The following is a 26148-nucleotide window of genomic DNA, read 5'->3' as shown; positions in this document are numbered from 1 at the left end:
ATGCTTCACATTACTATTCCCTTTATTCCTGCATAGGCAGGTGAGAAACAGAAAACCTAAACTGAAAACACATTAAGTTGAATTCTAAAGAAGTTAGGGGGGAGGGGAGGTGTGTGGGAGATGACACTGAACATACCTTATGTTTAAGGGAGGGAAGGAGGGAAGAAGGGAGGGAGGGAGGGAGAGGGGGAGGGAGGGAGAGAGAGAGAGAGAGAGAGAGAGAGAGAGAGAGAGAGAGAGAGAGAGAGAGAGAGAGAAGCAATCATGCTGAATTGAAAAAGAAAAAAGCAAGCATTTCCCAAACAGATTTTGTGATACAGTTCAAATTTATATTTTTCAACTTCTCATGGGAATTAATCATTATAAGAAATCTCAGTCAATTAAAAAAAAAAGACATGTGTGTCCAGGACAGTCTACTTAGAGAAACAAGGATATTACACATTAATTCTTATCTTTGTTGGCTGCAATAAAAGTGAAGACCAGAGCATTGCAAGGTTTAATTAGAAAACCAAATCAACATTTTGAAGCTCATTCCTTAAACAAGTGGCTCTTGATTTAGCTGCGCATTAAGGAAACCCTGGGAGCTTCCACAGTCTTTCCACCTAGGTCCACTCAAGATCAATTAAATGAGAATTGCTGACATTTTTAACTCTACAGGTGATTCTGGTGTGCGTCCAAGATTGACATAGATTTCCTTGGATACTAAAGCTATTTTAAGCTTTAAAGTATTTTCATTTAAGCTACAAATTAAATATCTACAGCTCCACAGCCTTTCAGTCCTAGAAGTATTGATGCACCCAGTTTTAAACCCTGATATAGAGGAGCATCCTTGCTGGGTCTTTTCTTTCTGGGATGAGAACTGAGCCCTTTTAGAGCAGGAAAAGTGAACTTCACCCCTTTGTCCATTCCCCTGGTCCAGTTCTGTGTTATACACCCTAAAGAGAAGAGGACATCTGCCCATCAGAAAGCAACAGACAGGAGAATAAATAAAAGCTAACTCTGTTGTCTACATCTACACAGAAGTTGACTTAAAGATCACCACTCTTAACTATATAGCTACAGCAGTGATGAACCTTTTATATAGATTCTCACCTAACTACAGATTAAACTTCATGTGTATCGAATAGTATCAAAAGCATCTAGAAATATGGCACTCCACACTGAGGTCATTAGATAGTTGAAGGATGGGCAGAGTTACTGGCTTACAAGCAAAATCATAAGATGCAACTTTTGTATTATGCTATAAAAATGAAAAAATACTTCCTTACTCCAAACAAATAAAACTCCATGTCAAGAGCTTAGGGGACTAACAATGAGGGCTTTGCTATAGAGCAAGTTTTTATCTCCCTTGGTGGAGAGGCAGATGAGCAGTAGGGGGTTAGTCTATATCTTCAAGTGGCTTAGATGTGTTGTCCAGAAGATGAGGTGCTGCTAGTTCTGAAATTAAAGACACAAACATTTCCAGACTGTGTGGTAGCGGGTTGTGGTGGTTTGAATATGAGTGACCCCCATAGACCCATAGATTTGAAAACTCTGGATTAGAAAAATCTGTTGAATGCCTTAAGTGGGGTTTAGTGGGACACAGTAGGAGCATGGAAGGCTGTGGTGCTGAGGGTGATTTGAATTGCAGGAGCCTGGCTCAAAAGGTTTCCAGAGGAGAATATTTGTATGTGATGTGGAGACTGTTCTTGTGATATTTTGGCTAAGAATGTGGTTGCTTTTTGCCCTTGTCCAGAAAAAAAATCTGCCTGAGGCTAAATTGAGTTTTGTATTGTGTTGGCAGAAGAAATCTCAAAACAGCCTAGTATATTCTCTGCCATGAGTTTTATTAGTGTTCACTCTTACACAACTCTATAATGAAAAGGAGCAAACTGAGCAAGGAAAAATAGAAAATGTACAATTTGAGGAGAAAAGGGGCACCAGGAAGTGGAATGGAGCTAAGTCCTGTGTTCAAGGAGATCAGGAGATTAGAGAAAAGCCTGATATTAAATGAAATAAAGGAGGTTGTGACCTCAAGGCAAGACCCCACCCAAGTAAGCTTTCAACCTGTAAAAAGGAATTAAAGAAAAGTTTAGGTCCAGGCCTAGAGGTACATGCCTTTAATCCCAGCACTTGAGAGGCAGTGACTGTTCAATCTCTGAGTTCAAGGCGAGCCTGGTCTTCAGAACAAGTTCCTGTACAGCCAAGCTTAGGCAGTGAAGGAAACCTTAAAACCAAAAAGCTGGTGGAGATGTGATCTGAAAAGGAGGCCATTTTCCAGCCCAGCAAGCAGTAGAACTTGGCATTTTTCGTGTAGGACCCTGAAAGGCAGCCTGGTTTCTGGTTGAGCTAAGGTTGGAAACCCCAGCGATCCTGAGGGACGGTAGGTGATTTGCCACGCTCCTGGACACCAGGCTCCTGGCACGAGGCCACAGCTCTCCATATGTGTTTGTGTCCTTCAGTCACGTAAGGGCAATGCCCCAAGCTTCTCCACAAGTAGACCACGGGCTACATAGCCTCAAGACAAATCTCCATTTTAATGAGGTACCTAAAGACCTGGAGGCTTAGCCAATAAACTCCCCTTCCCAGACACTCTTCCCTGTAAAAGGTATTTAACCTCAGGCCTGCCCTGAGAAAGTGGGGGTACGGTTTTATTCATCTACTCTTTGCCATAACAATAAATGTCTTAAAACCATGGAGTGTCTCTTTTCATCGGGATCCGCCTAATCTTCTGTGGAGGGCCTCTCAGCGCTCCCAGTCATGGCCTCCACTAAGCCAGGGCATCCACCAAACAAGCCAAAAGACTCTGCTCCCCGCAGGACCCAGCCAGAGCTCTCCCCTCTTTTCCCCCTTGGCCCTGGGCTAGATCCAATCTGAGGGCCCATACCCCATTCTCAGCTATTCCACGGCTCCCAGCGGTGCCTGAATGCTCAAGAGTCTGAGAACCAGATGACCCTGGCCCCTCTGCAGGCCCGGGACCTCTGAGCAGGCTCCGGCAGTCTCTGGGACCTCAGACTGAGCTCCCCCAGCCCTGGAGCGGTGTCCAGTGGCTTCCAGTAGCCTGTAGGGTAAGCACAGTCAAAACTCCCAGGTCCTGCCTCCACGGCCGGAGCCCTGTGGAGGAGTGCACGCAGGATACCCCCATCCCCAAACCTTACATTTTGATCAAGTGGTTCTAGCTTTAGATTCAAGGATACAAGAAAGGGGTAATAGAATCTTGCTCCATGAAAGCTGCTGAGGCCCCTTGTGTGGCAGGGGTGTCCCTGCATGGAGGCCCAGAGAAACTATTGTCTGAAGCTGTGAAGGTGAAGCCTGAATTGTCTTTGAGACACCAAGATATTGGAGAAACACACATGTGGGATATCTGCCAAGGATAGCTGCAAACAAGGGGTGGAGCCAGCCTAAGAGAATGAGGGTATGAGGTCTCCTATGCTCAAACCAGACCCAGTGTGGCATTGCCTTTCCCTGTTGCCTGCTAATCCAGATGTAGAACTTCTCCATCACCATTTCTGCCTTGTGTGCTGCCATGCTTTCTGCCATGACAAAGGACTAAATTTCAGAACCTTTAAGACAGCCCCAGTTAAATGTCTAAGAGAGATATTTAACTCAACTCAACACAACTCAAGAGTTGCCTTGGTCATGCTGTCTCTTCATAGCCATAGGAACCCTAACTCAGACAGGGGTATTCTGTAGTTCTTTTCCTTCTGGGGGGCATTTACTTGTCAGGAGTTTCTTAAGTGCTCAATAGACACTGAAAACCAGGCTCTTCTGGGCCTTGAATTCTTGATCCTTATTCTCTTTTCTTCGGCATTTGTCAAATTAATAAATTCCAGTTTGTTTGTTTGTTTGTTTGTTTGTTTGGTTTTTCGAGACAGGGTTTCTCTGTATAGCTCCGGCTGTCCTGGAACTCACTCTGTAAACCAGGCTGGCCTCGAACTCAGAAATCTGCCTGCCTCTGCCTCCCGAGTGCTGAGATTAAAGGTGTGCGCCACCACGCCCGGCTCAAATTCCAGTTTTAAAAAAAGCAGTACAGAGACATCCCATTGAATTTGTAATCTGACTCTTGTAACCAAAGCTAGTGTATCCCCTGCGGGCCCATACCCCACTCTCAGCTCTTCCACGGCTCCCAGCAGTGCCTGGGTGCTCAAGAGTCTGAGAACCAGATGACCTCGGTTCTGAGAAAAATAAATCACCTTCATAATTCCTATTTAAACTAACTGGTTTCATTGTGAAATTTTAATATACATATGTGTATATATTTATACTTTGTTCTTATATGTCCCCTCAGTGTTCTTCCCACCCCACCTCCCCTCCACTTTCTCCTTTCTCCCTTCAAATATCAATTCTTTGTTTTCATGTCACAAATATATTTTGTTCCCCTCTCCCTCCAAAGCTCCCATCCCATCAGTCTCCTGTCATGTCCTACACACACTCAGGGATAGGAGTAGTAAATATATTTGTCACAATAAAGGCAGACAAGTATTTATGAAATCTGTGTGCCGAGCAGTGGTATGGGTACCTGAGAACTAAGTGTGGCTTCTAACCTAGCAAACCGCACTGTCTTATGTATATTACCCTTCTCAAGCTGAATGTCTCAAAGAGAAAACACTGAGTGAGTTGGAAGATAAGACAATCTTAAGGTCAGTGTCTTAGTTACTGTGAAGACACATGCTGTGAGGATACACCACGACCAAGGTGACTATTAGAAACAAAAGCATTTAATTGGGGCCTGCATGCAGTTTCAGACATTTAGTCCTTTATCATCTTGGTGGGAACACCTTAGAAGCATGGCAGCACTCACGGCTAGATAAGTAGCTGGGAGCTACATCCTGATTCTCAGGCAAAGAAAAGGAGAGAGAGTGGGCCTAGCTTGGGCTTTGAAACCTCCAGGCCCATCCCTCAGTGACACATACACTTCTTCCAACAAAGTCATACCTACTCCAGCAAGGGCACAACTCCTAGTCTTTTTCAGTTTCACTTCTTTGTGACTAAGTATTCAAATATACGAGCTTATAAGGACCATTCTCATTCAAACCACCACGCAGTACACCAGGGACCAAGTACGAAGTTCATCTTTTCCAGATGTAGTTGGTGGTCTCTGCCAAAGATTTCCAGACTTTAATCCACAGAATATGTAAATATGGCTGTATTTGGATAAAAAGGTCTTTCCAGGTATAATTAGGAACTGGAGATATTATCCTGTTGGATCTTAAAACAAGCTGAGTTCTTTTTGTAGGCTCTTGGTCTTGTAGATAAAAAGAATTGAAAATCAGACTCAAAAGAGAAAAACTCAAGGACAATTTTATTGGAGTTTGCTTTTATTGATTTTTAAGGGTGCTTTTAAAAAATCATATTGTGTGTGTATTTACAATGGTACATGTATGGAAGTCAGAGGATAAGTTGGGCTCCAGGGATTAAATTCATGTCTGTCTTCAGGCCTGGGGCAAGCACCTTCACTTGCTGAGCTATCTTAACAGCAATGTGTGTGTGTGTGTGGTGTATGTTGTGTGTGTTTGAGAAAACAAAAAGGGTCAGCAAGCTAGAGCTCTTGACAGCTTCCAGGAAGAGAGCACTGGGTAAGAAGAAAGCTAAGTTTTTCAAATTATTAGTCAAGAAAGTAGGCAGGATCAGTAACATGTAGCCTAGTGCATGGCCAGTCGGGGAGGGATCTTCAGAGAAAACAACTGTCCAGGGAGTGAAGGCAATCCAGTTTGGGATCGGGCTGTTATCCAGAGCAGGGAGATATAAAAAGGGAGGTGGAAGAGTTGGAGTCAGCTGTAATTCCGAAAGCAGGGTCTCAGAGCAGAGAGCATCTGTAAGCGACTGCCTTGTGAGAGAAGCTTCGGGGATATTCATAAGTGCATGGCTCACTGAGGAGACAAGCATGCTCCCATCTTAACATGCTTTTAAGTTTATTATATTTCGTTAAGGTTTCCAGAACATTTCCTGTCCAGATGCTTGACAGGCAGATCTGGATTAACTGGAGGGTCTGATATGTTTTTGTAATTTTATTTTCTGATCAGTTTAGAATATATGTGTTCTAAGTCATACCCAGCAACAGAGGTACAACTTGGGTCTATTTTTTTCATCATCATCATCAACAACAACAACAACCAAACAAAACCTGAAGATCTTTTTAAAATTAAAGTGAAACAAAATAATATAGCCAGACTTTATCAGGATATTTATAACCTTTCCTTGATTGGTCACAATAGAGCCCTGCAACTCCGTTCCTTCATGGAATATCTATGGAATTTGCTTTCATAAGCCTCTTGTAACTGTATAATATTAAATATTGAGGGGAAGTTATAATACATCCTTCACATGGTACTTCTAAAAAGGATCAACTGTGGTATTTTCCACTTTCTTCAAATAGGTATTGCTGGCCATTTACACCAACTCAAGCAACAGGCTTTTCTGCCATGACCTCCCTTTGTAAATTTTGTATACTTAGTAGCCGTTGTAAATCCTCAAGGCACAAAAGTGGCTAGGTCTTGGCCTCAGGAGCTCTAGCAAGGGTGTAAAGGCTAAAACAGCTGTAACTGCCTTTCTAGTGCTTCAAGGCAGGAAATAGCCAGACCCCCCCCCCCACACACACATGTGCCCTTGACTTCCCTAATGGTCATCTTTTAAAGGCTGTAATAGCCATTCCCAGCCCAGGTCTCGCCGTACAAGAAAAAAGTAAAATAAAATCCCAGACCACCCTGGAAAGTAACCCCCCACCCCAGAATCCTGATATATTTCCCCATCCCCCAATTCTGCCCAGTTCTCTGTTGCTTCTCTTCCAAGCAGGGCAACCACCCTCCTTAGCTTTTCCCTCCAAATTAATCCCTTGCCTGAGCTTAGTTGTGCAGCAAGACTTTGTGGTATTCCTTGGCTCCTGACTGCCAGGATACCTTTTGGAGCAGAACTGTCACAGGGAAAATTTTCTATGAGCCAGAGCAAAGCTGTAACACCTGCATCAGGGAAACTTTCCCAGCAGCTGAAGCCTTCCCCTAACAGAGCCGTAACACTTAAAGATGTGTTACCAGCGACACAAGAGACAGTGTCCACAGGGAATTATAGTCTCTAAGCTTATTTGCAAGCTATCTTAACAAACTGACAAGTGTTCTCACAACAAAGACGGAAGAGAATGAAAGGCAGGGGCAGGAGTCAGGTATAAGCCAAGGAACGTCTGAAGCACCAGATGCTGAAGATACATGGGACGTCCACTCACTCCTTGGGGCTTCAAAAAGGGCCCCCTGCTCAACCAACTAACATCTGCATTTCAGAACAGTTAGGCAGTAAGGTTCTGTTGTTTGGCGCGACGTGGGATCCCCTGGAACTGCCGCCATGTAGGTGCTGGGAAATGAACCCAAGTCCTCTCCAAGAGCAGAAAACAGCTTAGCCATCTCTGCAGCCCCCAAGACCAAGTTTGTTTCTATTGCTTCCTCGCTAAAATGGAGTAATACCTTAAATATATATCCTAAAGTGGAACCGTGGGGGAAAAAATGCATGCCCAAGAACGGGCCTACATTAAAAACGCCACACACACATTTATGGAAAGAGCTTTTCACAATATTTGACTGTGCTCCGTTCTTTACACTTATGGTTCCCGAGGGATCTAATTTATCCGGAGATTCGCAGCTAGGGTGGGAAATAAGGGAGACATGGGTGTTGGCAAACACGATTACAACAGAAGAGACTCCGGTACAGCTTTTACCCTCCAGGCTAGACTAACGACGCAAACAGACACTAACGAGCGAGCTGTCCCAACGCTAACCCAGCTTGCAGACTTCGCTGTCTTTTAACTCCTTCAGGACCTGGGTGGCCCTCGCGAGAACCCGCGTCGTTCCCAGAAATCTGCAGGCTCAAGCGTCACTTTCCCAAGCCACGGACTCGTCTTCCACGGGACGGATCCCTTCGAGGGCCAAAACTCATGCAGCCCTCTCAGACGAGAGGTGTGGCGAAAATGGACCAACAGGAACTACGGATTTCGTGTTTCCTAAGCTCCACCCCTTGACCCCAGTACCAGGACGTAACGCTACAATCAGCGGATCCGGGGCGGGGCAGAACGCGGAAGCGGAAGCGGAAGCGGCGGGGGGTGGTGGCGGAACTCTGCGAGTTTCTGCCCCACGTGTGCGGTGAGTGTTGTGGAGAGTTTGGTGCGGGAAGTGTGGGGCGAGTGTCCGCCGGCCGCTCGGGAGCGGGGAGCTCTGCGGGGTGGTGGGCGAGCGGCGTCTTCAGCTCCATCTCCGGGACGGTCTACCTGGCCGCTTCTCTGGCCCGGAGTTGGAGGAACCCTGGCGAGGGCAGGGGTTAAGCCCTCTCTGTTAACTTGATTATTGTAGAGCTAAAGGAACAAGTTTCGCTGTCAAACTCCGGCCTGTGCGAGTCACAGTCAGCCCACTCGTCCCGTGTCAGACGTTGTGCATAGGAGCAGTGCAGGGAAAACTGAAGCGATCCATAAGCCAAGCATGATGGGAGGCAAGAGTATTTTAAACAGAGGCAGTGGGATGTCCCGGAGGTGGAAGTCAGGAGTAAGGCGCGGACTGGACAAAGAGGAAGGTAGAACTGTGGAGCCTTGGTGTCGAGTCTCTTTATTTTTGTGTAGTGGGAAGTATTTTGCTTTGTGTTCCTAGGCATATAAAATAATGAAGGATTATTAGAAAAGATCGGGAGGCTCATGGTAGGTCTTGACTCTCTTAAGGAGATTTTTGATGATTTGCATTGAGTGTTGGTAGTAGAGACAGAGGTATCTTTAAGGAGACTGCAGGATAACTTACTGTTGGGTACACGATGACTACCAAAGAAGTGAACATCAGGAGCCGTGCTCCAGTTTTCTCTCTGCGAAGTGGAGTAGATGGTCCCCGTTGAATACAGCAGGAATAGACAGGGAGAGAAAGATAGTAATTTGTAGTGGAATGCAGAGGATTGTGTCTCAGACATTAAGCATAAGACGCCAGTTATATACATAATCAAGAAGTGTTGAGGACTCAGGTCTGTGTAGGACGTTATCTCAGGGTCCCAAGGCTGCACAGTCTAGAATACCTAATTTGCTTGTCTTGCTCTTGGATTAGCCGTTAATTTGATTGCTTAGTAACTTGGTGAACAGTGCTTTAAGTGACCAGGGTTAACATCATCATGACTGCCGCATAGCTTTGTCACTGTGAGAGCAGCACTTCTTTGCTGTCATGTGCCACCCCTTCCCCTGGCCCAAGCATAACCTCAGTCTAATAATGAAAATCTTAAACTCCCAAAGGGGACATAACCTGGAAAAAAGGACATGAGGTGGCTACATTAACTGTATCTTGGAATAGGAAGAGGACAGGAATGAGAAAATTGATTTCCAAATAAACCCTGTGTTATACTAGTGTTATTTTCATAAGTTTCATTACACTGTCTTATTAAGTTGTCAGTGGGGAAGCTGGGTAATAGATCTATAGGCTCTATATCGTTTTAACTCTAATGTAAGAGGCATAGTTTTAAAATAGAGTATGTAAATAAGGTTTTTCTAGACAGCTACATGTGAGGGCCATTGGCACAATTGCTTAGCATGTGGTAGTACATGAAACCTACATGCAGAAATGCAAATGCGAATGTGATGTCTTACCAGGTAATAAAATGAAAAAGTGAAAAAGAGATGCCCCGCAGGAAGCTGAGCAGGTCCTGTGCTGGAATTATAGATCTGTACCCTGTGTATACACTGCTGGGCATCAAACCCACTGCATTTTCCAGAGTGTTTCCTGGACAAATTTGGTTCTATTAGGTTTAGGAAGTCTTGTGCAATGGATAGTTCATAGTAGCAAATTAGAGAATTTGGAAAATCTTTACTTGCTGGCTATTGCTGTTTGATTTAGTGTTTCTCAATCTCAAATATAACATGGACCCCTGCCCAAGATGTTCCAGCGTCCTAAGGAACATCTTGTTTTGTTTTGAGTTTTGAAACAGTATCTCACGATGTAGCCCAGACTTGCCTCTAATTTATGTTGCCCAGAGTAGCCTTGAACTCAAACAGTGATCCTTCTGCCTTAGTCTAGGTGCTAGGATTACAACTGTGTGTTAACATAGCCAACAAGAAATTAATTCTTGTGGAAGTTTCTAATCTGTAAACATTGTCTAGGAATTCCTACAGGTGACTCTTGAGGTCATTTAGAGATGGGTGAGCATGTAACTTTGGGGACTGTAGTCATGAGCCTGGAGATGCTTGCCTTTTGTCCATATGTGTTCTGCTTCTTGCAGAGCTTGTAAGTTGGTGGGAGGTGAAGGTCACTGGACCCAACAGGTGACATGTTAGACAAATCCTTTGAAATAAAGTATTACATAGCTCTGTGTAACTTAGAGGCCAGCCAGATATTTGGTTACCTCTAAAAGAGTTGGCCAGTAACCTTTCTTTTAGCTTTCTTGTGTGTGTGTGTGTGTGTGTGTGTTTTCATGTTTTCATTAAATTGTAATATGTGCTGAGTGTAGCCTATTTCTGGTCCCTGCTTTGTAAGGTGGATGCCGAGAGATCCACTTACTCATCACCAAGGCTTCCCAGGTTAGAAGCTGCAGACAGTGGTGTTTACTCTTACAGTGGTCTGTATTGAGCCAGCTAGGGTGTGCTTGGGCTGGGATCTTTTTTGACTTTCCTTTTAATGTCTTAGAGGTTAACTATATACGTGGTGGACTTGAGAGCCTCCAGGCCGTGCCTGGTTACTTTATATGGCATCTGAACTCAAGGACTAAACGCTGTAGCAACTACTTAATGACTCTTATTGGATGAGCAAGTCAGTGATTCTTTGTGGTTTTGGCTTTTGTTTTTCAGAAGTACTATGATGGAAGTCAAAGGGAAGAAAAAGTTTACAGGAAAGAGTCCACAGACATCACAAGGAAAGAATAAATTTCATAAGAACAGTGGTAAGATGGCCTTTCCCAAGGTGCTTCCCTTCTGGTGACTACCTAGATTGGGGCAGGGGGTGGGGATTTATGGCAGGTGCCACTCTGTTCATGGGCTAGGATTACAGTAAACGTGGGAGAAAGAGGCCACTGCTACTGTCCACAAGTTGACCTGTTCCTCATGAAACTTCTATGAGATTGCCAGAAGAATCGAGGAATTTTTTTTATTTCTGAAAGCTCCTCTGTGTCAGCAGTGGATGTGGCCTCATGGTGTTCACATTTATTCTCTGAACAATTCATTTTAACATTGGTGAGTTGGAGCTGGCTAATTTTGACAGCTTTTGCCTTCTGAATTTTGAATGGTGATACCTCTGTTATTCCATCAGGTGTCAGTATTGCAGAGTAGAAACATCCAGGCCTATATAGATAACTGTTTCCTAAGCTGTCTTATGTTCCCCTCCTAATGGTCTTAAGTCAGCTATTGTTATTGGCATCCTGTTTGTTAGGTATATGTAAGCTTTTTGACCAAAAATTTTAACCAAATAATTTTATTATAGGCTTTAATTTATTTTTTTTTTTTTACAGAATTAGACCTTTTCAGAAATACACTTTCACTCATTTTTATGATATACTTATCGTCAGTGATATTCATTTTGTTCTTAGACTCTTATAGAACCACTGATTGAGGTTTTTGTATAAATACTGATGGTAGAGCCAGTAACTTCTAGCATATGCTTAAAACGGCAAAACTATGCTGAGCTAACAGTAGTGGTTGTTTCTAGGAGGTAAATTACAGTTTATTGTGAACTCCTTTACTTTCTGGGGCTACATCACTAGTCTATATTGCAGTTTTATAATCGGAAAGTTTTCTTTTGATTTGATTGTTTAAGTACGAATCTATTCAAAAGGGTTAATGCATATTTAAGAGTAAGGCTGTCTGTTGCTCTACAGAGCATGCCATTCTCTGTGGTGTGCAGTTGAGTGGATGCTGGTGATTAAGGCTCAGAGTCAGTGAACTAACACATATTCATTGTTACTGCTAGAGTCTAGTTCTTCAAAGACATTCCCAAGGAAAGCTGTTAAGGAAGGCGGACCTAAAGTCACATCTAAGAACTTTGAGAAAGGTGCCACAAAACCTGGCAAGAAAGGTGTGAAGCAGTTCAAGAACAAGCCACAAGGGGGCAAAGGACCGAAGGACAAATTTCAGAAGGCAAATAAATTCAGCAAGAAGCGGAAATTCCAGCCAGATGGTGAAAGTGATGGTAAGCTGTCTCAGAGCCGTTGCAGAAGCCTCCCTGACCAAGGCGCGCAGGTCTCCACCCTGTCGGAGACCACCTGTCCTTGCTCCAAGACAGGCAGCAGCTTGAAGTAAAAGGAAGGAAGCACACAAGGTTTTAAGTAAACAACAGCATGTTTCCTAACCAAAATTTCTCTTACTGGGGCTGGAGAGTTGGCTGTGCGGGTAAGAGCACTTGTTCTTGCAGAGGACCCAAGTTTGAGTCCCTGCACCTACGTGGTTGCACACACCCATCTCTTCAGACTTCCAGTTCAAGGGAATCGATCAGTGTCCTCTTCCGAGCTCCTCAGGCACCAAGCACACATGCTGTGCTCAGATATGCATGTAGCAAAACACTCATAAGATGAAAAAATACATGGTATTTATACCTAGGATTTATTATGACTCGTTTACTTTTTATTCTTTTGGTTTTTGCATTGAGTCACTTTTATAATCAGAGAGTGGGAGACCTTGGAAATAACTAATTTCTAAAGGACTCAGGGGAGATACTGCCATTAATAATACCCTAGTGGAGTATTCATTTCATTTTCCTCCCCTGAGGGGTATTACTGTTGTGTAACTGATCATGCAATCAGCTTTCGAAGATTACGACACAGGCATAGGTAGACACTCAAGCTTTATAGCATGGATCTGTAGAGAACTTAGAAGCTTGCTGTGCGTTGTCAGGAGTGAAAGGTGATTGTGGGTGATTATGTCCCTGTCCACCACGTAGCAGTGACAGGAGGCTTTGGCACGGACCTGCTGTGTGGGACCTGCTTCCCTAGTGTGGCAGGGGTGAGTAAGTCATAGCTACCTCATGCTCTAAGAGTTAAGTAATGCATGACAGCTCTTGGAACGTGGAGTTTGGGTAGTTTGTGATGTTTGGATTGAATGAGGAATCCCACGTGCAAGTGTTCCACCTCTGAGCTTCACCACCCACTTTTGAACAGTGGCTTTCTCAAATTATTTTTCCTGTTTTAACCTGGACTGACTTGTTTCCATTGGAAACTCTGGCTTAAAGGCACAGTTGTCTGTGCTCTAAAGTCGAGTGTTCTTTCACAACGGAAGATGGTGTTTCACATTTGTAGGCACTTTTAAAATCCTTTCATGTTCAGTTCCCATACTAGGTGTCCTCTTAAGAATAGTAAGCCATTAAAATGGCTGGGCTGTGGCCAGTCAGGGTGTTGCATGCACTTACTGAGTTTGAGGCTGGCCTGTGAGAGCCTTGTCTTTTAAAAAGCTACTAAATACATTGTTTTAGATACATTTTAAATGTATAGACTGGCTAAAAATTGTGATCAAATGCAAAACTTCTGGGAAATTATGGTTTCCCCTTGTAGCTTCTAGAATGAGATTGGTTCTGGTGATCGCCCTTTGTACTAACTTCATATTCGGGTATAGTATTTGGAATGCTAAACACATTGAATCTGGATCTAGAATCAGGAGCCAAGAAACCCAAGTGGGATGACTTCAAAAAGAAGAAGAAAGAGCTGAAGCAGAGCAGGCAGCTCAGTGACAAGACCAACTATGACATCGTGGTTCGAGCAAAGCACATTTGGGAGAGCTTGAGAAGGTACCTGAGAGCCACTTCTCTCTTATCCGACCAAGACAAGGGCAGCAGGAAGAGGTGTCCTCCAGACAGACAGTGCTCTAGGCATCCTGTCTGAGACAAGGGCAGCAAGAAGGGGTGTCCTGCAAACAGACCATGCTCTAGGCAGCAGAGACTGCGCCTGGTTTCTTGGTTGTGTACTGGCAGTCTGCTGTCATGGTGGCAGGATGGCTGGCTGCTTAGTGTAGCCGTGTGTGAAATCATTAGGATGGTGTCAGATAGCTTTATGGAAATGGAGAGAGTCAAATAGATTTGATATCTATCCTGAAAGATTTCTTAGAAAATGAAGGACAATTTCTTATCAGCTAGGTTTTGAGATGTTTAAGTATTTGCCATCTGAGATTGTTTTATTATTTTTCTTTGCTTCTGAAGTTCTGGCTGTTAAGATTTAGATTGATGCATAAAATTATACCTTGTGAGATGAGTTTCTGTCTCTGAGAAAATTGCTTTTGTCTGGCTGCTCCAGAATAATAATTTTAATGTCAAAGATTTGCTGCCTTCAAAGGAAAAACCTCACTGAACTGGTGACCATGTATTGCATGGTGTTTGGTTTTCATGTTTAAAATAACTTCATCTGTGCTTCCTCTGCAGAAAAGATTGTGACAAGGAAAAACGGGTGAAGCTCATGAGTGATTTGCAGAAGTTGATTCAAGGGAAAATTAAAACTGTGAGTAGAGTGTGCTCATTATTCCATTTAAAAAATAAAAATTCAGGTTTCCTTTGCTCTTAGGGAAGAGTAGTTGGCTGTTGGTGACAGGGGCCTGAAAAATGGACAAGTGCTAGCTCAGTGTCGGGACCCAAGTGTGGAATGAAACTCTTTTGTTTAATGAATACTTTATGCATTGGCATTGCTTCAGCTGTCTTTGCATATTTTATTTTTAGTGTGCTTGAGTGTTGAGTGTGGCTCATGGCCACCTGTGTCCAGGTGTGGAGATTTTCCCCTTGTGGTGTCATGTTAGTCTTCACAGCTTTCAGATTCTGGAACAGCAGATATTAATTAATGAGAAATGCTAATCCAGATTGAGGGGCAGTATTGCTGTAGAACTGGGACGATCAGCTGAGAGTTTCTTCTCCCTGAGATTGTCCGTGTGCTGCTTGTATGTGGTTACAGTTACTGATGCAGCAACACTTGGGCATTGGTCAGTCCTACATCAGAACCTGTTAACCTTCAGGAAACGAAGCAGTAGTCCACGCAGTCCTGCAGTGCGGTTTTAGTTAGCATTGGAACTTGGATGGTGATAGTATCTTCCCATCTCTTGAATTTATTTCAGCTATCAAATATGATAAGAAACAAAGCCAGATAATAGTACCTCATATAATTAGATGTATTTTCGCCTCAAGCAGTCTAGTGCAGTTTAAGTTGAAACAAGTAAAAATTGTAAGAAATAGTGTAAATAGTAAGAAACATCTAACATTCTCCTACAGATCGCCTTTGCACATGACTCGACGCGCGTGATCCAGTGCTTCATTCAGTATGGGAACGAGGAGCAGAGGAAGCAGGCTTTCCAAGAGTTGCAAGGTATTGTTAATAGCGGTGTGTTTATCACGCAATAAGGTCACTTGTTTTCTCTTGGAATGCTGAAGACTACCCTGCATGCTCCATGCTTTCTGAGGGATGATTTTTGTTGCTGCGTGTCTGCCTGGGGCGAGGAGAGTTCGCCCCTGTCCACAGTCTTGCACGGCGTCGTTCCGTGTCTCTGGGCACTGCAGTGAGACGCGCAGAGTGCTGACATGCTTGCTTTTCCCTCCAGGCGACTTGGTTGAATTAAGTAAAGCCAAATATTCCAGGAATATCGTTAAGAAATTTCTCATGTATGGGTAAGTTGTAAAGCGATGGTGGTGGTGGTGGGTTTTCACTTTCAGTTTTGTGGATTTTACTTTGTCCGAATGTTACTTTAAAATCTCTGGTCTTGGTGATTGCCTCCAGGGACTTGTGCTCTTCCTAGGGCATAACATCTTAAAATGGTAACTGAAATCGAGTAAAAAAACGGTGCTGCCTTCTCTGTTGTTAAGGACCTGTTTTTACATAGTGGGTTACAGAACAAAGCATTGGAACACTGTTGGTTAACACTGTTTATTTAGTTGGTAGTTATTGGAATAACTTCAGTTAACAGTATTTAGAGGATAGACGGTTAGGGACTGATAAACTGACTCTGACTACTGCTTGAGACAGAAATAGGTTTCCTTATGTTCCTGGCTACTCTCTCAGCTGCCCAGATTTAGAGTGAATTCTGTTTCTGAGACAGTTGGAGTTCACTTTCTCTCCCTTTGTCCCCTTCTTGCCTTCCTTTCCTTGTGGTCTAGTTGAAGGGACCGACTCGGGCACTTTGTATGTACTGGCCACTGCTCTGGGGGCAGCTTAGTTCATCTCGATCTCCTAGCAATTGTCTGTCTGTCTGTCTCTTTGCCTGCCTGCCTGCCTCCCTCTTTCTTTCTTTCTTTCTTTCTTTCTTTCTTTCTTTCTTTCTTTCTTTCTTTCTTTCTTTCTTTCCTTCCTTCCTTCCTTCCTTCCTCCTTCCTTCCTTCCTTCCTTCCTTCCTTCCTCCCTCCCTCCCTCCCTCTCTCTCTCTCTCTCTCTCTCTCTCTTTCTTTCTTTCTTTCATGAAGAAGCTGAGAAATGGAAGACTTCAGGGCTGGGGCTGTAACTTAGTGGCAGAGCATTTGCTGTCCTTGACCTTTTCTCTGCTCTTTGTGACTTTAGAAGTAAGCCACAAGTTGCGGAGATAATCAGAAGTTTTAAAGGTCATGTGAGGAAGATGCTGCGGCATTCGGAGGCATCGGCCATTGTGGAGTACGCATACAACGACAAAGCCATTTTGGAACAGAGGAACATGCTGACAGAGGAGCTCTATGGGAACACGTTTCAGCTTTACAAGGTGACCTTTCCGGAGAAGTTCTTTCCTTCCCAGTGTGTTTGTTTTTCTGTGGAGTCTCTTAGGTTTCAGGGTCCTATATTTAGGATGTGTTTTTACTGGGGCAGTCCTTCAGAACGCATCTCACATCGTTTGTTGTCTTAGATTATGTCTCTGCAAGAGGAGCGAGTGATCATTCTGTGCTCTCTCCTCCAGAATGTTGCCTCCAAACCCCCTTGGGATCTGTGTGTCCATTTTGTTCCTTCCCCTGCTGTGTGTGATGCCTTAGCACTTCTGTCTGTAGTCAGACTGAGATCAAAGACTGCAACATTGAGCAGAGCTTTTCCGCTCCATAGCCACCTCTGGCTGAGGTGCTCTAGACTCCTCTTCTTGCCTTGTGTTTCTTCCTGGTTTTGCCGTACCTTTGTCCAAGTTAGACCTGGAGAGGAAGAGGACAAGAGACCTGGCAACGGATGGTGGGGAGAAGTCTGAGAGTGGCCAGAGATGGGACTAGTACTGCTCTAGGACCTGTTTTCAACTCTGGGATAGGCGTGTCCGAGGGATGTGAAAGGATATGGATTGACTGTAGGGTTATCTCCAGTAGCTTCAGTTCCTGAATTGAATTGCTCTATAGCATTTCTGTTGTGACACCTGACGTTGGCAATATCCAGCCAATTATAAAACATACCAATTTGTGATTAGGCACATGCTAGGTGCTTGGTAAGATGTGTTCTTAAAGTATAGCCAGCTGCTCCCAAACCCTTTTCCAGGGCTTCCACATGCTCAGCCAAACAACACCATTAAGAAAAATCTATGTCTGTATTGGACAAGTATAGAGTTTGTTCTTATTGTTCCTTATAGTATAATCTATTTGCAGAGCATTTCTGCTCTGTTAGGTCATGTAAGTACATGATTGATTTAAAATATGCTGAAGGGTCATATAGGTTATATGCAATTAAGCGCCATCAAGTTTTTGTATCCTTGGAGGTTGCTAGGGCCAGTCCTCCGCAGGGATGACCACATGTTGGCAGATGTATAAACAGGGAGTCGGATTCTGAAGAGTAATCTTACTACGTAGTAAATATTTGTTCTAGAAATGTGAAACATCTCAAATTTATCTGAAACTCGGTTTTCCATGGCTGTAGTTGTTGCTTGTTTTGAAGTGATCACATTTGGAGGCGTTTGCTCTTTCCTTTCAGTCAGCAGATCACCCAACGCTGGACAAGGTGCTGGAGCTGCAGCCAGCAAAGCTAGAGCTTATCATGGACGAGATGAAGCAGATTCTGACACCGATGGCCCAAAAGTAAGAGAGGGTTTTTATTAATAGACTGAAAGAAGCATTTGAGGGAGCCACATCTTAATCCTTGCCAGAGAGGGGCCGTGCCTCCTCCTTCCGTTACTCCTCTGTTATAAATAAGAGCATCAAACTTTTTGTTTGAAACCATTCTTGATGCAGGTAGACATTGTTCTTGCTGATATTGTATCTTATTGGCTAACTTGTAATAGTGATTATAAACTTTCTTAAAGTGACAAAACCTTTTTTCTTTTTTTTTCAAAATAAAGTGTTATGCTGAAGCCTGTATGTTAAATAGCTTCATAAATTCAATTGATTATTTAAACTGCATTAGTTTGAGCTTGTTAGCTTCATGTCTTTTGTACCCTAGCAAAATGGTTGAACACAAAGCTTCTGGGACTAGGGAGGATGGATGGGACTCCTGATGCCACATCCTGTGTGCATGTGGACAACTTCACTTCTCTGGGCCTAGTTTCTGGACCTGTGGAATTGAGGTTGTAGCAGCGCATCCTCTGTAGAGTGTTATGAAGATGAAATAGCTTAATGTTTGCAAAGCCCTTAGAAGAATGCTGTGTGCATCAAAGTGTCCATGCTCTGTGTTTGCATGGTCCCCGTGAACTTTTAGGTCCTGGATCTTGAACATTAGCCTGCACTGAACTCCAGAGTGCACCACAGATCACATTAGAGGGGCATAGATTAAGTAGGAGTTGTTGCTCCTGGTGCCACTGTTGTGGTCCATTCAAATTGTAGTGCTACTGAAATTATTTCTGATACTGAGATATTTTGAAGAATGCTTGACAGAAAATAATAACCATTAGGTCTTAGGTTTGCATGTGAGTCCTTAATGCGATGCGCAGTACCTAGAGAGGAGGTGCAGCTGATAGGACCTGGGGTAGAACAGTGGTACTAGGGCATCGGTCATCCTGCTAGAGAGCCTGGAAATCTGTATCCTAGTCTCGGTCTTGATGAAAACAAGTGTCACAGGCTCAAATTATTTAACCTAGTACTGCTGACAGATGCAGTTGACTTATGACAAAGCGTTTAGTGAGAACCATCTCACTTGTTAGATGATCTTAGGATGGACAGACAGGTTACCTGCCTTTGTGTGGCCGTTCCGCTAGAGCTGATGTTTGTTTCTTTCTTTTGTGTCCAGGGAAGCTGTGATTAAGCACTCACTCGTTCATAAAGTATTCTTGGACTTTTTTACCTACGCACCCCCAAAACCTCGATCAGTAAGTGCTTGCTTTCTGTTTCTGTATCAGCGTTAAGCCAGTGCTGGCACACTGAGTTTGGCACTTGGGGGCCTGAGACAGGATGACAATTACTGTATGACGATGTATAGGGAAAGCAAGGCTGCTCTGATGCCCGCAATCCTTTAGACATGCCAGGTTTTCCTTCTCACTTAAGTAACTCACTAAACAGGCACTGAACAGATCTGCTAAATCTCTTTAATGTTTCACCCCCAGAAAATTATAGAATTGACCCTGGGTTTATGAATGCCACTCAATTTTTACATTTTAGTTACAATCCAGAGAGTGTCCTCTAGCTAATCCAATCCGAAGGGTAACTTACATTGAAGCATTACTCAGTGTTCCAATAGTTTTAAATTAAAAAAAAAAGAAGAAGAAGAAGAAGCCCGCTTTAAAAGGTTAAGGGAGGATACTTAATGTAAAACTAAATGGCCTGTGAAAACCTGGACCTTATGTGATGGCAGGCGGAGGGCCGGTGAAGGTAACTGCACCGTCCTTCCAGGCAGTGGTGCGAATACAGATGAGAGCTGATACCTCAGCCCCTGACCTTCCTTCGCTTGCCTCATCAGGCCGTGAGTTGCTGTCCCTTTGCTCTCATTGTCTAATCCCAAGGGCTGACTAAGTCACACATCAGATTCCTCTCAGTGAATATGCCTGTCACACATTTGTGGGAATTTTGTAGCCTTCCAATTAGCATGTAGAGTAATTTCTCTGCAGCAGCCCCCAAAGCTTGTGACGAGAACAGCACTTACTCTCTTAGGGATGTTCCTCTTCTCTGCTGAAATCAGTGTCTGAGGGTTTCTCATGGTGAGTGTGTTTGGAAGACAGTAGAAGGCAGCATTCAGCTACAGCAAGGGCTTGGAGTGGCTGGACAGTGACAATTGGAACCTGTGTTATCCTCTAGCCCAGTAGCTTTCTATTGATTCTTTGAGAATTTCACATATGTATATAATGTCTCTTGATCATATTTCTCCCCCTAATTCCTTCCAGATCTACCTCTCAATTTTCTGTCATCCTTTTTAAAAATAAATAAATAGCCCCTGAGTTCAGTTTGTGCCACTGTACGCTCATAGTTGTGGGGCCATCCATTATTAAGGGTCAACTGTTAGCAGCTCTTCAGCTCAGGGTGGAAGCTAGTGAGGCCCTGTCCCGCCCCCACGCTGGATCTTGACCGGCAGCCACACTGCTGTGAGTTTGTGGGTGCAATGGTCCTGTCCAGTCAGATACACTCCAGTCTAGAAGACTGTTTGACCTGGGTTCCACAGGCTGTGGCTCATGGACTCTTCCAGCTCACTCTTTCACAGTGCTCCCTCAGCCTTAGGGGGAGAAGCTGTGATTTAAATGTCCTGTTTATGGTGGAGCACTTTGGAGAGATTCTTAAGTTCATATATATGATCTGAAATCTTGAGATTCATCCCTGTAGAGGATGGGGCTTTTCAGGTGAGTGCAGTCCTTCTGTGTCTGCTCACCTGCTGTGACTTTTTAAGTTGGGTTCCTAGGTGGCAGAACTCATCCATATGACTTGTGGATATTGGCCCTGTGCTATATTCACCGCAGAAGCTTGAGTCAGGGTACGGTTAGACTGTGTTGTATATACACATGTAGGGGGGCAGTTTCTTTCCCCTGCTCTTCTGATAAACACTCCTCAGCACCACTCCCCCCTGGCTTCTTTTTCTATATTCATTAGAATGTACCACCTGCCACCTGTGAGCACCTTTAAAAATAGATATAAGAACAAGTGGTTATGCTGTTTGTTAGACGTTAGCTGGGAGCTGTATTGGTTGCCTTTGATGGAAAAGACCGTGCCTAGAAAGAGCCTGTCTGTAGAACTAAAGTCGCAGGGTCTGACGCCTGGGCTCACTTCGCTCTTTCACTCTCCGCCTCGCCTTGCTGTTCTCATGCACATGGGGGAGAAATTACAACTGACCTCTTCTGTTCCCCAGGAACTAATTGAAGCCATCCGGGAAGCAGTGGTGTACCTGGCCCACACACACGATGGCGCCAGAGTGGCCATGCACTGCCTGTGGCACGGCACACCCAAGGTAAGTGTCAGAGCCGTGTCTCGCCTGCAGTCTGGGTTTGATGAGCCCTTAACTTTGAGTTGGTAGCCTTTGGACTGGCTTTGGTTTCCAGTTGTACTTAAGCATTATCTTCTGGAAGTTGTGCCTTAGGGCCTCCCAGGGCTTTGGCATCTTTGAGCCTTGTATTCTCTGCTTCCGCAGAAATGCAAGACTTTACTGAAGGTTAGGAAGAGATCCTCTGGTACGGTTATACTCAGCTTTGGCTTATAGAGGCTTGGGCGCTTGTGTTATGGTTTTTTTTACTCTCCATTTAATGGTCATTCAGAGTGGGAGGAAGGAAGAGCTGGTTAGTATTGGATACACCATAAGTATGTTCTTGTGTATATTAAGTTCTTTGAGGAAAAGGTGAGCTCTTGATCAGAGAACTTTCCATCTTCTATATCCTTTAAATGGTGTTGTGTTTTATCTTCCTTTTACTCACTGCTAATTTAACTGCTGCACAAACATTAAACATGTCTGTATGCTAGATTCTTGCCATATCGGATATTGGAAGAGGGATGGTTGTAAAGGGGACTGCACTAGGTTTGCATGTACCTTAGACTTTCATGGTTGCATATCTGTGTCTAAAATACGGTGAAGGCTGCAGAGCTCCTTACAGGTGCTCTTGGGGTCCCAGTGCACTGGGTCTCATTCTACCTTATAACGTCTCTCCTCACTAATGATGCTGGTGAGAATGTAGTACTATACAAAGCATTAGCCATGCGGTAAGCTTACTGGATACCTAAACATTCATTGACGCAGTTTCTCCTTTTCAAGGACAGGAAAGTGATCGTGAAAACGATGAAGACGTATGTGGAGAAGGTTGCCAATGTGAGTGCAGCAAGAGCACGTTTCTTAAAGTCTGACTGACTTGATGTGAACTGAGACGAGTTGGTGCCTGCTGGGAAATTTGAACATTACAGATAATTGTTACATTTGTTCATTACGTCTTTTTTATCTATTTTTCTAGGTTAACTTAAACAAAATGGGTTTCGTACTATAGTTCTCTCTTTGTATGGCTTGTATATGTGTATGTGTTTTGTTAGAGATCAAAGGGCTTCATGTGTTCTGGGGGAGTGTCCTGCCTCTGCACTATACCCCAGATCCTGTTTGGTTGTGATGTGTCAAGAGTGGTATTTATCTAGAAAGACTGTTTTACGAGTGTCTCCAGACGTATTAGCTGACATGAGATTATAGCTGCCTATTTAAGACATGTATATCTAAGTAAGTAATAGGAGATTATAGCTCAGAAACAGGATACTGGTTTTTGTTACCACCAAAACTTAATAAATTAAAAGTTTTGTTTTTTCTTGGCATAAATTTATAATGTACTCATGAAAAGGTTAAGCTATTAAACATTAAATATTTTAGCTCCATGCAATGTGGTTTTTTTTTTTTTTAACTGGGAATTAATTGTTTCTAGGTGAGAAGCTGCCCAGTGGATAAACTACTTAGAGTTGACGTCTGGCCTCCACACATGTGTGCACAGGCAGTCTCACACACACACTTGCCTACACAGGCAGTCTCAATCATACACACACTCATACACGTGTGTGCACAGACAGTCTCACACACTTGCATGTATAGGCAATCTCTCACACATGTAGTAAAAATACTGGTAGTAATGTCATTTTAATTATATAGTTCAGTAAATTTGTCAGTTACTGGTGGGTGAAAAAAACCCAATGAGAACAACTAACATTTGTCAAATTCTTTCAGACCAAGGTAGGGTAGATGCTGTGTGATATAGGTTGTCCTCTGTGGCGTTGGGGGTTGGTATGTCATCATTTGGTAGATAGCTGACTTTTCTATAAGGGAAAAGTACTTTCTCTAGCTTGTGGTGTAAAAGAATATTCTGCTTACAATTCACTGTTGAGTAAGTTATGTGTGAGATTTAATTAAAATTCTTAGATTAGGATTGGCTAAAAACAGGATGTTAATAGAATGTTCTATCTAAACTGTATTGGTGTGGTACTTTTTAAATAATAAAATTAGACTTTAATTTTAGGTTTTGAGTACCTGAAGTAATTGGCCAATTCATTTTCTGAGATCCTTATCCTAGCTTGGCATTGTGGTGGTAACAGTACCTAGCAATTTTCCATCTTTTTAAGAATTACCTCTGAGGGAAGAGGTAAACAGATATAAATACCCATCAGTTCTTTAGAGTCTCAAGTGTTATTGTTAGGTTTTGAGATTTTTACATTTTTATTTTATCACTCCAGTGTTTTAAATGTTATTGAGACCCATTTCAGACCCGAGACTGGGTCTGACTTAGTCTTTTGAACAGAATTATTATGGAGTCCGTATGGAGTCTGTAAGTGTTTGTAGCATAAAGGTGGGGTTAGGCACCATTATTTGCTGGGTTCCCATTTTCTAGGGCTCAGTTGCTGAGAGACGCATGCTCAGTTTCTAGATGTGATTGTGGAGTTGCCTGTTGCTCACTACTATAATTGATGTGGAATGATTGTGGAGCTCCAGTAAGTACGATCATCACTCTTTGTTCTGTATAATTGTGCCTTCACAAGATGGTGCAGCTGTCCACATTTTAACATTGACTTGTGGACCAGTTTGTCCATTCATACAGAAATGCCTTGCACTTAGACATGCTGTGCCTGCCGCCCGAGAGTAGAGACCAGCAGTTTGGGTTGTGTGTGTCCTTTCCCTGTTTCCTTCACTCACCTGGAGCTGCTTTGTGTGAATACATGCGCCCCTGCTTGCCTCACTCAGGATGACTTTCCAGTATTCTGTTGCGTGGCTGTAGTCACTTAACACGGTCCCTGCTGTTGGATACTGAAGTTGTTTCTAGAATCATTAGTATTCCAGCACATATTTTATATGTGTCTGTTCTTTGTGGAAGCATGACTGGGGTAAATCCCTAGAGATAGAATTGCTGGGTGAGCACATGCATGCATGTTGTATTGAGGTTGCCAACTGCTTCCCTCAGAAGAAAACCCCTTTACATTCCGGCCAGCGTAGCAATCCCTGCTTGACCCCACATCGCTGAACTTTTTTAAAAACTCTTATCTATAGGTAGAGTTGCATGCATTTCATCATTTTATTATCCTTACTATTTCTCTAAAATGTTTCACACATTTAATATCATTTGCCTTTTCTGTGAATCAAGTCATCCGCTCTGTTTGAGTTGATCTGTGGTTTTTGTATAGTTTGTGTCTTAGCTTAGTTATTTTTTTCCAGTTAATTTTTTTAGGCACAATTAGTAAATTCCTCATTGCCTCTGGCCTTTCATATTCCTTAGACCTAGTTCTGATTAAAGCAACTCCACCCCTCAAAAGGCCCTCTGACACCTCACAAGGAATGTGTTAGGAACTCTGAAAACTGGGTTCTTCGGGTTTCCCAAGGGCACCAGGCGACATCTGTCACAGATGCAGGAACAGCTCAGAAGGTTCTTAGGAACACTGTGTGCGTGGTTGCTTGTGTGCACGCCTGTGTGTGCATGCCTTGTGTTTACACGTTGAAAGCCGTGATTTATCTGCTTCTCAGAGTCATTGTGTTGTGTGTACTTTGTTTATTGTAGATTTAGGGGCATTTGTTTCTTTGTTTTGGAACTTGTGATTTTTTTTCCTGTTTGTTTACATGGCTTGGATTTTTGTTTTGTTTTTGGTATTTGTACTTAAATATAGTTATTATCAAAGAAACTAGACAATATAAAATACAGTTGAACATAAATACAATATAAATAGTTTATAGTTCTTTGACCCAGAGGTGACTATGTTTTGCTTTCTAGAATTTTCTGTGCACATGTTTATGTGAATGTATGTATATAATCATGCCTGAGGATACTCATTTCTATTTTGGTGATTTGAATAGTTTCTATATGAGGCTAATATTTTGTTTAATTATCTCATTAAAATTTTTTTCGAATAGCCATTCATTAATTCATGAACTGAGTGCTTGCTTAGATGTTGGATTCTGGTACTTGGGCTGTTTGATGACTTGGTTCTCTCTCTTTTTAAATTAATCTTATCTTTGATATATAATTAGCTAGTTCATTTGAGTGGCTTTGATTTACCTTGCTTACCTGGGGTTGGTGCTGACTCTATGGGGAGACTGTATAAGAAGGAACCTTTTTTCATTTTTTTTTTAAAGACTGATTCTCACTATAATAATAATGTAGATCTCAAAGAGATCTATGTACCTGCTCCTCAGATGCTGAGATTAAATGCATATGCTATCAGGTCTAGGTTTCTGGGGTTTATTCTTATTCTGTCTTGTGAAATTTTTTATTACATATATATGTTGGGGGATATGTGGCCTGCACATGCATAGAGGTCAGAGGACAACATGGGAGAGTCTCTTCTCTTCTTCTACCACATGGGTTTTAGAAGATTAGACTCAGGTCATCAGGCTTGGCAGCAAGTGCCTTTACCCACAAGAATGGTTTTGCCAGCTCTGTGTGAAATCTTTTAACCTTTTCTGTCTCCCCTTTCTTATAGGGCCAGTACTCTCACTTGGTTCTCCTGGCAGCGTTTGACTGTATTGATGATACTAAGCTTGTGAAGCAGATAATCATATCAGTAAGTAACTTGGATGGGATGAGTGCTGGCGTTGGTCAGTTGATAGTGTTGAAGTTTAATGTCACACATGTTATATAAACACTTTATTTAACCTGTGCTTTCTGTCTATGTTTTCCATGACTTTCTAGTCACCTGGGCTATGGGTTATTTTAGAATCTTGTTCTGTTCCTGTGTGCATTCCAACCTTGTAACTGGATAGTAATTGTTTTAAATGACCATGGTGAAAATGACATTTTACACACACACACACACACACACACACATACACGCACACACACACACAGTGTCCACACACAGTGGACATCACCACCTCTTGAAGTCAAATTGTTCCTATACCTATGACAGATGTAATGTTGACACTTCTACTTTTGAGTAAAGTTGATTAAATTCTTTTTTTCACAAAACAGTGCTTAAATTTGATTGATGGTTGCCTATG

The 26148-nt window shown here is 43.0% G+C and overlaps 1 protein-coding gene and 1 long non-coding RNA gene across 4 annotated transcripts in view; one reads left to right on the top strand and one right to left on the bottom strand.

Annotated features, from left to right (window-relative positions):
* Positions 1-5262: 5262 nt before the first annotated feature.
* C030016D13Rik (RIKEN cDNA C030016D13 gene) lies at positions 5263-7857 on the bottom strand. The gene has a single exon (NR_027987.1). It is a non-coding gene; the product is annotated as an RIKEN cDNA C030016D13 gene (long non-coding RNA).
* Positions 7858-7985: 128 nt separating this feature from the next.
* Positions 7986-26148, top strand: part of Pum3 (pumilio RNA-binding family member 3) — a 41211-nt gene continuing 23048 nt past the window's right edge. The window contains exons 1-13 of one of the 3 annotated variants that reach the window (NR_131940.1): positions 7986-8102; positions 10766-10857; positions 11880-12098; positions 13550-13685; positions 14313-14388; positions 15147-15240; positions 15473-15539; positions 16423-16597; positions 17777-17876; positions 19021-19099; positions 21061-21159; positions 21955-22008; positions 25632-25712. Coding sequence is in view for 2 of the 3 variants with exons in the window: in NM_177474.5 (NP_803425.1) it covers positions 10773-10857; positions 11880-12098; positions 13550-13685; positions 14313-14388; positions 15147-15240; positions 15473-15539; positions 16423-16597; positions 17773-17876; positions 19021-19099; positions 21061-21159; positions 21955-22008; positions 25632-25712 (1269 nt within the window). In the remaining variant the exon portion in view is untranslated. Of the gene's footprint in view, positions 8527-10765; positions 10858-11879; positions 12099-13549; positions 13686-14312; positions 14389-15146; positions 15241-15472; positions 15540-16422; positions 16598-17772; positions 17877-19020; positions 19100-21060; positions 21160-21954; positions 22009-25631; positions 25713-26148 lie in introns of all 3 variants that reach the window. The other 2 variants (NM_177474.5, XM_006527183.4) reach the window with 2 other exon arrangements.

The sequence above is a fragment of the Mus musculus genome, chromosome 19 (genome assembly GCF_000001635.26).
Source record: "Mus musculus strain C57BL/6J chromosome 19, GRCm38.p6 C57BL/6J".
Lineage (NCBI taxonomy): Eukaryota > Metazoa > Chordata > Mammalia > Rodentia > Muridae > Mus > Mus musculus.
This window is presented reverse-complemented; position numbering and strand designations above follow the sequence as displayed.